The sequence below is a fragment of the Megalobrama amblycephala genome, linkage group LG16 (assembly GCF_018812025.1).
Source record: "Megalobrama amblycephala isolate DHTTF-2021 linkage group LG16, ASM1881202v1, whole genome shotgun sequence".
NCBI lineage: Eukaryota > Metazoa > Chordata > Actinopteri > Cypriniformes > Xenocyprididae > Megalobrama > Megalobrama amblycephala.
Window position 1 is genome coordinate 6,366,557 of NC_063059.1, and position 13,310 is coordinate 6,379,866.

Genomic DNA, 13,310 nt, shown 5'->3' on the forward strand with positions numbered 1-13,310 from the left:
GTTATTGTAAGAAAAATTCTGGTAACACTGTTTTGGTAACACTCCATTTTAGACATTCTACTAACTGTAAGTAACTTTGCAAGTACAACTTAAAGGGTTAGTTCACCCAAAAATGAAAATTCCGTCATTAATTACTCACCCTCATGCCGTTCCACACCCGTAAGACCTTCGTTAATCTTCAGAACACAAATTAAGATATTTTAGTTGAAATCCAATGGCTCCGTGAGGCCTCCTTAGCCAGCAATGACATTTCCTCTCTCAAGATCCATTAATGTACTAAAAACATATTTAAATTGGTACATGTGAGTACAGTGGTTCAATATTAATATTATAAAGCGATGAGAATATTTTTGGAGCGCCAAAAAACCCCCAAAATAACGACTTATTTAGTGATGGCCGATTTCAAAACACTGCTTCAGGAAGATTCGGAGCATAAATGAATCAATGTGTCGCTCCAAAAATATTCTTGTCGCTTTATAATATTAATATTGAACCACTGTACTCACATGAACCGATTTAAATATGTTTTTAGTACCTTTATGGATCTTGAGAGAGGAAATGTCATTGCTTCCTATGGAGGCCTCACGGAGCCATCGGATTTCAACTAAAATATCTTAATTTGTGTTCTGAAGATGAACGAAGGTCTTACGGGTGTGGAACGGCATGAGGGTGAGTAATAAATGACAGAATTTTCATTTTTGGGTGAACTAACCCTCTAACATTCTACTGAGTTGACGTGAAGTTGCAAAGTTACTTATAGTCAGAAGTTATTATTTAATCACAAATTGGGGTTTTCAACTGTATTTACAGATGCTAACAAAGTTGAAAAAATTGCCAACCTCATATAGAAGTCAAAACAGCTAATAAAATAAAAATTAATTCATCCCCCTTAGGTTGATCACCAACATTTTCTCAAGGTTAACGGGTTAGTTCACCCAAAAATAAAAATTCTGTCATTGATTATTCATCCTTATGTCATTTAAAACGCGTAAAACCTTCGTTCATCTTCGTAAGACAAATGAAGATCTTTTTTGATGAAATCTGAGAGCTTTCTGTCACTCCATTGACAGCTGTGCAACTACCATTTTGATGCTTAAAAAAGTTCATAAAGAGATCATAAAACTAATCCATATGAATTGAGTGGTTTACTACAAATATTCTGAAGAGTCTCAATCACTTTTTATGATGAACAGATTTAATTTAGTCTTTTATTCACATATTACCATTGATCAGAGAACATAAACAGAAGCTCATCTGAACCTGCTTGATGCGTGAGAATGAACCTCATTGTTTCTCGCAAGTCAAGCAAACATACTTGAGCTTCTGTTTACCACAACTGATGATGAATGTTTACGTGAATAAAAGCCTAAATTCATGATATCAGAGCGATCGAGTCTCTTCAGAAAATTTGGACTAAACCACTCAATTCATTTGGATTACTTTTACGATCTCTTTATGAACTTTTTGAAGTGTCAAAGTGGTAGTTGTGTTGCTGTCAATGTAGGGACAAATCTCTCAGATTTCATCAAAAAGATGTTTATTTGTGTTCTGAAAGATAAACGAAAGTCTTAGAGGTTTGGAACTAAATGACGGTGAGTAATTAATGACAGAATTTTCATTTTTTGGTGAACTAACCCTTTAAGTATCTCAGTTTGTTGAATATTTTGTATGCTATTAGTTATATGCACATGCATTGTTTTGGATTAACTTTGTTTTTAGCAGACGTATCCCTACAAGAACATCTTATTCGTAAGTGTTTCAGTGCTTAACACTTTCTGATTAAAAACTTATCTTGCGAGAGCATGTGTTTATCTAACATGCTACAGCACCACTGGGCATTTTAAGGCAAAAAGCACCACAAAAGGTCTCAAAAGTACATTAATCTGCAAAATAAAATATATATATAAAAAAGATGAGGACAGTGCACTTATTGAGTTTGTGTCATACTTAATGAAGTCTGAATCTCCCCATGAATGGAAACCAGTGTCTGCTGTGTTGCACTGCCTTGGTATTAGCAGTTGGTTGTTAACTCACTGTGCTTGCTCTAAATGGCAGACGTTTGGCTGGCGAGACTACAGCCTGGAACTTTCTCTGCGCTGTGGGTCAGGTGACTGCATGCTGGAATCTATTCAACTGCTGTGGCTATATACACAGAAGAGTCCAGGGCTTCTGCCTCTGAGTCCAGCAGTGCAGGAGTGCAAAAGGCACCAGGACACACTCTAGCAGGGCTTTGGCTGAGGGCAGACCCCGTGCTAAGGGAAAGGACACACGTTACACTTCGTTATCTCTCAAGTACAACTTTTCCAGTAAGGTAAAAGTTTTCTTTGAAGCATTGCAAGAGGCTTGGCTTGGTGTTCTGTTCTGTCTGTTTTGGATATGGACCGTTTTGGCAGTTCTGCATTAATATTTTAAGTTATTTTCTAATGTGCACACTGCTAAAACAAAGCAAATGTGTGTGTTCAAGGCCAATCTGGACTGATTATGCTTCCATCCATCAAATCCCACAATAAACTGAGCATGTGAAAAGTATAGGCGCCAGAAGGAATTCCCAGAAGAAAAAAATAACTCCCGCTTATTATTTACTTTGTGATGGGAATAGAATTTGTCATCTAAAAAGGAAAAACAGAGACATCTAAAATATTCACTTCTGGGGAAGCTCCAGGAAACATTTTAAAACATCTGTGCTAGATGAAGAAACACATTTATGTATGGAATATGCAGTTGAAAATTTGGACACATCTACCCATTTTTTATTATTATTTTCACATTTGAAAAAAATAGTAAAGCAATCAAAACTCTATGAAATAACACAAATGTACAATGAGAATTAAAAAATTATTTGCAATCAAAAATATTTATATTTAGCAATGTCATTTGGTGCATCCTGTAATGACTTTGTAAATGGCGTTGATGTTTGCATGCATGCTGGACACTTTTTAATTAAAATGAATGTATAATATTTTGTATAAAATGCTACAATTGAAATATTAAATTAAATACATAATTATCAAGTATATTATTATTATTATTATTATTATTATTATTATTATTATGTTTTATTATTTATTTATTTATTATAAGTTTTAAGAAATGTATTATTACCATTAACAAACTAAACTAATAAAACATTTATTTTGATGAAAAAACTGAAATAAAATATAAATATAAGATGATTTATGTTTAGTTTAAAAGTATAAATAAAAATAAATTAAACCTAAATAGCAATATTAAAAATAAATAACACAATGACAAAAGCACATAAAGAAATGATTAAATGTTAAACACTAAAAATATCAGCCACACATGCAGATGCAGCAAATCATGAGGATTTTGCAGGTCACATGACCCCTTCAGCACTAGGCCCTTTGTGTCTCTTAATTGCCAATGTGCTCTTGTCTCATGACATCAGCTTTCCTGTAACAAACAGCCTGATTCTTTGGCAAGCCAATATTTTCATCTAAGAGTATTTTCCTAAAATCCTTCATTTGATTTGCTCTGCAGAGTTAAGTGGGAATGGAACCTCCAGTCGCTCTTGAATACTGACCTGTTTAAGGCCTTTGGGGTTTTGAATTTCATGATATTTAAAGATAAAGAAGACAATATTCTGATTTTATAATGATTTAGAATAATAAATTAGAAATAATTATTGAGTAAGAAGTGTGGTGACAGAACTTCACAGTCTGCTGTTACACAGCACGCACATACACACACAAACAGAGAGAGAGAGAGAGAGAGAGAGAGAGAGAGAGAGTTGGTCATGGCATGCAGCCAAGCAGGCAATCTAGTGCTTTCTAAAGCAGCTGGCAGCACATGGCAGCATGATTACAGCACCAATGTGGATGTTGCTAGAAACGTGCCCCAGTCGGCCTATGCATATTTGATATATTTAGAGATTGACCATTTTTTTGACAGAATATATATATATATATATATATATATATATATATATATATATATAAAATTGTAATAAAATCTAATTATTATTAATAATGCAGTTACATTTATGCAAAGTTGTTTTGTGATCATTTACTTATTTACTTACTTGCTTAAAATGTCTGTTTCTCATTTGAGAATGAATGTTCTTTAAAAAGTTGCATAATTTATGCAAATAATGCATTAAATGGTTTAAAAGTTAAATGTAATGTTAAAAACATGTAATGTTTTTTTTTTTTTTTTTTTTTTTTTCTTGGAGACTCAATACTGTAGAACTGTTTATAAAAAAGAAAAAAAAAATGTAGACACATTTTATGTGTACTTTATAGCCTTGCATATACAAGAAAATTAACATTCTTTCCGAGTCATTCTAAAAGTACTTTATTCAGATACTTTGCTAAAATCACCATTGGTTATCTGGTCCAGACAGGATGTCAAAAGGTCCAGCAGTGGGTATTGATTTGGGAACCACCTACTCCTGTGTTGGAATCTTCCAGCATGGAAAGGTGGAGATCATCGCCAATGACCAGGGGAACAGAACAACCCCCAGCTATGTCGCCTTCACAGACACCGAAAGACTGATCGGAGATGCAGCCAAGAACCAAGTTGCCATGAACCCCACCAACACAGTGTTCGGTAAGGCAGTCCATAACAGAATTTACCAGAACATAATGCATTTTACTTGAGAAAGAGAATGAAAGATTGACATTGACACTGACAATGTTGACATTGACAATGTTACTATTCTCCATTAGATGGCATTGTAGTTACTAGAATGCCAATACTGTAACTCAAGTGAGTCTTTGTCAGCAGAAACCAGTAGCAGTTTTTAAAGCAATGCTTCTTTGTTGCCACTTTGCCTTTTACATCCATCTTTATTGGTTCAACAGACGCCAAGCGCCTGATTGGTCGACGCTTTGATGACCCTGTTGTTCAGTCTGACATGAAGCACTGGCCCTTTAAGGTGATTAATGAGGGTAGCAAGCCCAAGGTGGAAGTGGAGTACAAAGGGGAGATGAAGACCTTCTACCCTGAAGAGGTGTCTTCTATGGTCCTCACTAAGATGAAGGAGATCTCTGAGGCTTACCTAGGCAAGGTGATTAGAACTATGTAAAAGCATTTTAAATAAGTGCTTTTACATCTTTTACATTTAGGTTGTTACATGTTTTAGGACACTTTCTGGCCCTTTTGCTTCACATATGTGACCATAGACCACAAAATTAGTCATAAAAGGGTAAATCTTTTGAAATTGAGATTTATACTGAATAAATAATCTTTCCATTGATGTATGGTTTGTTAGGATAGGGCAATATTTGGCCAAGATACAACTATTTGAAAATCTGGAATCTAAGGGTGCAAACAAATCTAAATTTTGAAAAAATCGCCGTTAAAATTGTCCAAATTAAGTCCTTAGCAATGCGTATTACTTAAAAAAAAAAAAATAAAAAATGTGGATATATTTATAGTAGGAAATTTACAAAATATCTTCATGGAACCTGATCTTTACTTTATATCCTAATGATTTTTTGGCATATTCGAAAAATCGATAATTTTGACCCATGCAATATATTGTTGGCTATTGCTACAAATATACCCGTGCGACTTATGAATGTTTTTGTGGTCCAGGGTCACACTGATGTGCATTCAAGCATACAAGAAATGGATGAGCTAGCTAAAGAGAGCATATCACTCTAGAGATCACATTGTCATTGAATTCTTAAGAAAATGTGTACAACATTTGAAGCCTTTCCTTGAATTTTGCTAAATGCAAACTAAAAAGAATCTTGACTAATTGATCACATACTTTAGTAGGACACATCAAACCAAAACAGAGAAACCCAAGTAGTTTAGTGAAGACTATCTCTACAGCTTGAGTGCAAAAATTTGCAAACACAGCTTTATGCATCTTATCGTTTAGTGATGCTTACAGTTAGAGTGGTTTAGAGAAATTTACCACAGATTTATATCTGATTGTGCAGCACACGTTTTATGTTCAGAAATCTCTAAAACATTTTGAAGTTTGAATTACACCTCGACTTTGGTTATTGCTAGTTTCCAGGAAGGATGTCAATTTGATAACAATCTTTAGTGTCAACAAGGTTGTTTTTGTGTTGCTTAAAAACTTGCATTTTTTTAACAAGAAGTTTTCCTGAAAGCATCTACTGTTTTTTCATGAACAAAATTATATTGTAATCATAATTAATGCAAAGACTCTTTCCTTATTAATCACAAAAATCTCTTCTCCACTATTTTTTTTAAATATGCACTAGTATGTAGAACCCACTGGGTTTATCAGAATCAAATCCAACATAATCCTTTACCCAACCAATAAAACATCTCTAAGTGAGACATGGACTTCAGAGAGCTATGCAACTTTTGCAGAAGCCAAACTTGGAGGTTTTTATCACACTTGATGGTAATCACTGTGCCATTCTGAATCATGCTAATGAAGATTTGATCTTGTTATTTCAGGCAGTGTCAAATGCAGTCATTACAGTGCCTGCATACTTTAATGACTCTCAGCGCCAAGCCACCAAGGATGCTGGAACCATTGCTGGCCTTAATGTCCTTCGTATTATCAATGAACCAACAGCAGCTGCTATTGCTTATGGATTGGACAAAAAGGTATATAGACATACTGAGCTATACTTTATATATATATATAGGCTTTATATATATATATATATATATATATATATAACTTGGTACACATGCTTAACTGGTTTGTAAAGACGTTTTGATGAAGTGTTTGTAGACATTTTTGTTGTCCAGCCTCTCACCGATTAATTTTCGGTACAGTAAGGTTAAAGAGTTAGGAGGGTTAAACTGCTGCTTTATGGCCACAATTCACTACAGGTTGGTGGTGAGCGCAATGTCCTCATCTTTGATTTGGGTGGTGGAACATTTGATGTGTCCATTCTGACAATCGAGGATGGCATTTTTGAAGTCAAGTCTACTGCAGGTGACACCCATCTGGGTGGTGAGGACTTCGACAACCGAATGGTCAACCATTTCATTGCCGAGTTCAAGCGCAAGTTCAAGAAAGACATCACCGGCAATAAACGTGCAGTCCGTCGCCTACGGACAGCATGTGAGCGGGCCAAGCGTACCCTTTCCTCCAGCACTCAAGCCAGCATTGAGATTGACTCTCTGTTTGAAGGTTCTGACTTCTACACTTCCATTACCAGAGCACGTTTTGAGGAGCTCAACGCCGACCTGTTCCGCGGTACGCTGGAACCGGTGGAAAAGTCATTGCGGGATGCCAAGATGGACAAGGCGCAGATCCATGACATTGTGCTGGTTGGTGGCTCCACTCGCATTCCCAAGATCCAAAAACTGCTTCAGGACTTCTTTAATGGCCGGGATCTTAACAAAAGCATCAATCCTGATGAAGCAGTAGCTTATGGAGCAGGTAAGAGGGTTGATTTCCACTATAAATGGATTATCACTTTTGCTTTGTGACATATTAATCTTTCCTCAAATCCCACCAAGCTGTCCAGGCAGCCATCTTAGCAGGTGACAAATCGGAGAATGTCCAAGACCTGTTGCTGTTGGATGTCACTCCTCTCTCTCTGGGCATTGAGACGGCTGGTGGTGTCATGACTGTGCTAATTAAGAGGAACACCACCATTCCTACCAAGCAAACCCAGACGTTCACCACTTACTCAGACAACCAGCCTGGTGTACTGATCCAGGTAAATGAAAGAAGTTGTTGTAGACCAAGGTCTTCCTCCCTTTCTGACCATCCCAGGTCGGATTAGCCTGAATTTTCATTTCCAAGCTGGTTTGGTACAGGTCCAACTCATCATAGTTCACCAGCAAAGAATAATAGTTAACCAGTATGGCCATCTAATGAAACTGCCTGACCAGGGAAAGCTTGCTGGTAAAGCTTGTTAAACAGCCTGGTGAGGGCCCCAACAAACCAATGTCCAAAACATAAAATGGGCTGGTGACCAGCAATGCTTGACTATTCAGGAAGGTCCTTGAAACGGTTGAGATGTTGACATCAGTTCTTCCAAAAGCCATTGAGGCGTTTGTAACCAATTGGAGTTTGTTTAGGATTATTGATTTTCTCATCCCTAGGTATTTGAGGGAGAGAGAGCCATGACAAAGGACAACAACCTTCTTGGCAAATTTGAGTTGACAGGCATCCCTCCCGCTCCTCGTGGTGTGCCACAGATTGAAGTTACCTTCGACATTGACGCCAATGGCATTCTCAATGTGTCTGCAGTGGACAAAAGCACTGGCAAAGAGAACAAGATCACTATTACTAATGACAAAGGTAGAATAACTTGTTCTGACCTTGGATAAAGAATTGAATTCACACTCATTTACTTCAGTGAACTCTGGAGTTTAAAAATGGTCTTAGTTTTCACTGTTAGTTTCCTGCTAATCTTTTCTGCTTCTTTCAGGTCGCTTGAGCAAGGAAGACATTGAACGTATGGTACAGGAGGCCGACAAATACAAAGCAGAGGATGAAGCTCAGAAGGAGAAGGTCACCGCCAAGAACACTTTGGAGTCCCTGGCCTTTAACATGAAGAGCACTGTGGAGGATGACAAGCTGCAGGATAAGATCAGTGCAGAGGACAAAAAAACTATTACTGACAAATGCAATGAGGTCATAGCCTGGCTAGACAGAAACCAGGTAGGTAACATCCTAAAAACTTCACAATTTACATGCCAATATATAGGTTACACTTGTTTACAGGATTAAGGCAATCCCTTTCAGTTATGTTTGTCACTGAAGGATCACCTTGAAGAAGTCAAATCCATTTGTGTAACCACCCAAAGTATTTCACCCAACAAATTGGCCTTTCCCACTTTGCTTAACCCTGGGATATCAATGTTCTATACCCTGTTTTTAACCCCAGGTAGAGAAACATTATTTAGAAGCAGAGTTAGTACCACTTTTAAACCAGGTTATGAAACCCCTCTCTGCATTGTGGTGCCAAAAGCGGACAGTTTGAAACAATGTGGTGTTAGAATGTTATGACAAGAAGCTTAGCAATAAACAGCCAATTGTATGCCTCATATTCAGTTGCTTTGGACAATGACAGAAACACTTTTGTGTAAATAGTAGTTTCAGTGTTTCAGGGGAAACATATTTAAATAGTGATGAAAAACATTGGAGTGACAAAGAAATTATTCTTACATTTATAGTCTGAAAAGTCCATTCAGGAAAAACTTGATGGTAGAGTCAGTGATATATAATATGAGGTTGCGAAATGATAAATGTCTTTATGTAAACTGGTCGCGTGCTGCCTTCATCCAGTCGATGACACTCACACTGCAAATATGTGAATAAAAACGTTAGCCCAGTGTTTAGGAATGTACAGTGTTAGTTGTAAATCCGGGGTAAATTATAAGCATTGTGAAACACAAAACAAGATAAGCAATTTTTCTGAGGTTTAGAATGTCCCAGGATTAACCATTTCAAGTATGAAAACCCTCCAAGAGATCATTAAGCCAGTGTTTCCCAACCTTGCTCCTAAAGGTACACCACCAGTACACATTTTGGATGTGTGTCAATTGTCTAACCAATCTATTTCTGTTCTTGGAGTCTAATAATTAGCTGATGATGAGTTGAATCAAGAGTGTTTACTTTGGAAATGTTAAAAAAAAAAAAAAATGTAGGGTACAATGGGGCTTAAGGCACACAAGGTAAAGATCCATTTGACTTTATTCTCCATTAAACCACTAGAACACACAGAAATTAACATCAGCACTTTTCTTAAACGCATTTGATGATGCATCTGGAAATTTGGCTGATCCTTGACTTCAAGCAATGCAAAGTTGATTCTGTGCTAATTTGATCGAATCTTTAAAAGGTTAGTTCACCCAAAAATAAAAATTCTGTCATTAATTACTCTCATGTCATTCCACACCCGTAAGACATTCGTTCATCTTCGGAACACAAATTAAGATATTTTTGATAAAATCCGATGGCTTGGTGAAGCCTCCATTGCCAGAAAATTAACACTTTCAGATGCCCAGAAAGTTACTAAAGACATATTTAAAATAGTTCATGTGACTACAGTGGTTCAATCTTAATGTTATAAAGCGATGAGAATACTTTGTGCACCAAAAAAACAAAATAACGTCTTTATTCAAGAATATTTAGTGATGGGCGATTTCAAAACACTGCTTCATGAAGCTTTACGAGCTTTACAATCTATCTTTTTTTTTTTCTTTTTTTTTCTCTTGAATCAGTGGTTCGGAGCGTGTATCAAATTGCCAAAGTCACATGATTTCAGTAAATGAGGCTTTATTACATTATAAGTGTTTCGAAATTTCAATGGTTCACCACTGGGGGGGGCGTGACTTTGGCAGTTTGATACACACTCCGAACCACTGATTCGAAACAGAAGATTAGTAAAGCTTCGAAGCTTCATGAAGCAGTGTTTTGAAATCGGCCATCACTAGATATTGTTAAATAAAGTTGTTATTTTGTTTTTTGGCACACAAAAAGTCTTCTCATCACTTCATAACATTAAAGGTTGAACCACTGTAGTCACATGAACTGTTTTAAATATGTCTTTGGTACCTTTCTGGGCATCTGAATCTGTTAAGTTATCTTGCTGGCAATGGAGGCCTCACTGAGCCAGATTTCATCAAAAATATTTTAATTTGTGTTCTGAAGATGAACGAAGGTCTTACAGGTGTGGAATGACATGAGGGTGAGTAATTAATGACAGAAATTTCATTTTTGGGTGAACCAACTTTAACATTTTTTTTTTTTTTTTCGATAAAATTGTTTACTATATTTTAAGACAAAGGTCTTACTAATGATTTAGAGTTTTTCAATAACAGAAGAATATGTTAAAAGTATGGTATTTGGGGTAAAAGGTGCCCCTGCTGTTGGGACTAAAGACACAATAATTAAAATGGTAAAAAATAGCTGGCCGACTTCTACATTTATTGACATGACATGGTTAGATTCATATATTAAGAACTTAATTATGTACAAGATAACATATTAAGAGGTAATCACCATATTTATAAGGAAACCATCATATTTAAAAATATATCAATTATATGTATATATTTTAATAAAGTATCATATTTGTTACTACTGTAAATCTATATTAAATTATTATGGGATCTCCTTTAATGCTTTCTGAATCTTCACTTTAAATATTTATATAACAAAAATAAAAAAAATGTTTATTAAAAAAATAAATAAACAAAAATAAATAATTTTATTTTATTAAATAAATATTTGTATCAATACTTTGTCCCTTTCGCCCCATGCTAGCAAGCCCTTTACCCCATGTGTGGGGTAAAAGGACCACCTTGCCACCTAATACATTTATATGATTTATTTTCACACAAAATCTGATGCTCCATGTTCAATAAAACATGTATATATTTTGCTGTAATCATATACTATTGGAGTAGTGAAAAGCAAGTTTTTCTTAAGGTGTGTCTGTTGTACCCAACTGCTGGTGTGCCTCCACTAACAGAAATACAAATTAATAGGGGTGTGACGAGACGGGTATCTCACGAGACGAGACGAGACTCGAGATTGAGTTCACGAGACGAGACGAGACAAGATTTTTACACACTATTTTTAAGAAATCCTCAATGGCGAAATACATGACTAGAAAAAATATTCTGCAGGTGTATTTGAAATGTTTTAACTAATCATCTCGTAATGAATGTCATTTCAGTTCTACTTTCTTAGTATGAATTATCATATGAAGTAAAAGACAACAATACTCAAGTACTGTAAAAGGTTTTGCCACAAACTCAACTGACTGACTTCTCTTCTGTATGATTTCAGTCTCTTCAGACCTTACTGTACATGATTTATGAGCTTCTACAACCTTTGACCTCCTAACTGAACTCCTTTCCACAAACTGATCATAGAAATGAAAACAGTATAAATAAAAATGTTAACACTTTACAATAAGGTCTCATTTATTAACATTAATGTATTAACCAACATCAACTAATAATGAGCAATATATTTGCTACAGTATTTATTAATCTTTGTTTATGTTAGTTAATAAAAATAGTCATTCATTTTTAGTTCATGATAGTTCACAGTGCATTAACTAATGTTAACAAATGAAACCTTATTGTTTGTGCTTAATAAGATTAAGAGAAACTGTTATTTGTTTTTATGGTAACACTTTACAATAAGTGCAACCATAATCGCACTCTCTCAATATTCAAAAGTGCAAATAAGACCAATTTTTTCTTTGATACAGAGCGAGATGGTTACAACTACACTGCCCAGCCTAAAATAGCTTTCATTTTGAGAGATATTTGCATTCATCAGGGAGCCGCTTTCAAAATGCGGGTATTGAAATCGCGTTTGAATGCGCGCGCGCGCGTTTACTTTCACTTTTAGCGATCACGCGTAACTCTGTAAATATGGAGCGGCGGCAACCGTTATCCAACTGAATTAAATGTTTTTTATTTAAATACAAAGCAAAACGACAGTGGAGGCGTAATGTAAACGTAGAGGTGGCATATTCTTTCCCAATCATCCTAACACTCTGTCATGGCAACAACATCAAGAGACTACTTTTCGCCTCAACGAGAAATCTCGTCACATATTAGTCTCGCGAGATCTCGTGCCACGAGATCTCGTCACACCCCTACAAATTAAGCAATGAGTCACCTCACAAAACAAAGAGAATCTTCTGAAAAACTTCTTATGTCTTGTGCCACAGACCGCAGAAAAGGATGAGTACGAGCACCAACAGAAGGAGCTGGAAAAAGTGTGCAACCCCATCATAACCAAGCTCTACCAGGGCACAGGTGGTATGCCAGGTGGAATGCCGGGCGGAATGCCCGGGGGATTTCCTGGAGGGGCAGGAAGTGGTTCCTCATCTGGTCCTACCATTGAGGAAGTGGACTAATCTTGACATCAGAACACATATAGAGAGAAACCAAATCAAAATCTTTTATATGTCAACTTGCTGCATCTCAAACAGGCTTCATGTCAACTAGCGTTTACTTACATTGGTCAGATGTGCCACATGAGACCAACTTATAGCTTGTGACCAAAGCAATATGGCACTTACTAAACAGCATTAGCACTGACATATTAGCCTATGTTAACATCATGTTTGCAAATCTGTAATCCTATCTGTAAGCTATTATTCAGTGTTTACAAGGTTAGTCATGCTACAATTACAACAAAATATGTAGTTAAGGTGAGGCCTTGTAACTTGTTCAGTTTCTCATTATTCATAATTATTCCACAGGGATGGGTTTTTACACATCTGCTTTATACATTAATTTAAGCAATCAGTGTTACCTGTATGACTCAATAAAAATAAAGCATACTATTTCCTCAATATCATGTCTCATGTTTTTGTTAAATAAATCTCATGATAGAAGGAATGTGCATGGAAGAACACTTC

At 36.0% G+C, this 13,310-nt stretch overlaps 1 protein-coding gene across 1 annotated transcript; it reads left to right on the forward strand.

The window, feature by feature from the left end:
- Positions 1–2,155: 2,155 nt before the first annotated feature.
- On the forward strand, positions 2,156–13,244 carry hsc70 (heat shock cognate 70). The gene is made up of 9 exons (XM_048160426.1): positions 2,156–2,311; positions 4,360–4,569; positions 4,824–5,029; positions 6,406–6,558; positions 6,790–7,345; positions 7,426–7,628; positions 8,017–8,215; positions 8,346–8,578; positions 12,615–13,244. The coding sequence occupies exons 2-9, from the start codon at positions 4,365–4,367 to the stop codon at positions 12,801–12,803; spliced, it is 1,944 nt and encodes a 647-aa protein (XP_048016383.1). The 5' UTR covers positions 2,156–2,311; positions 4,360–4,364; the 3' UTR covers positions 12,804–13,244.
- The last annotated feature ends 66 nt before the right edge of the window (positions 13,245–13,310 follow it).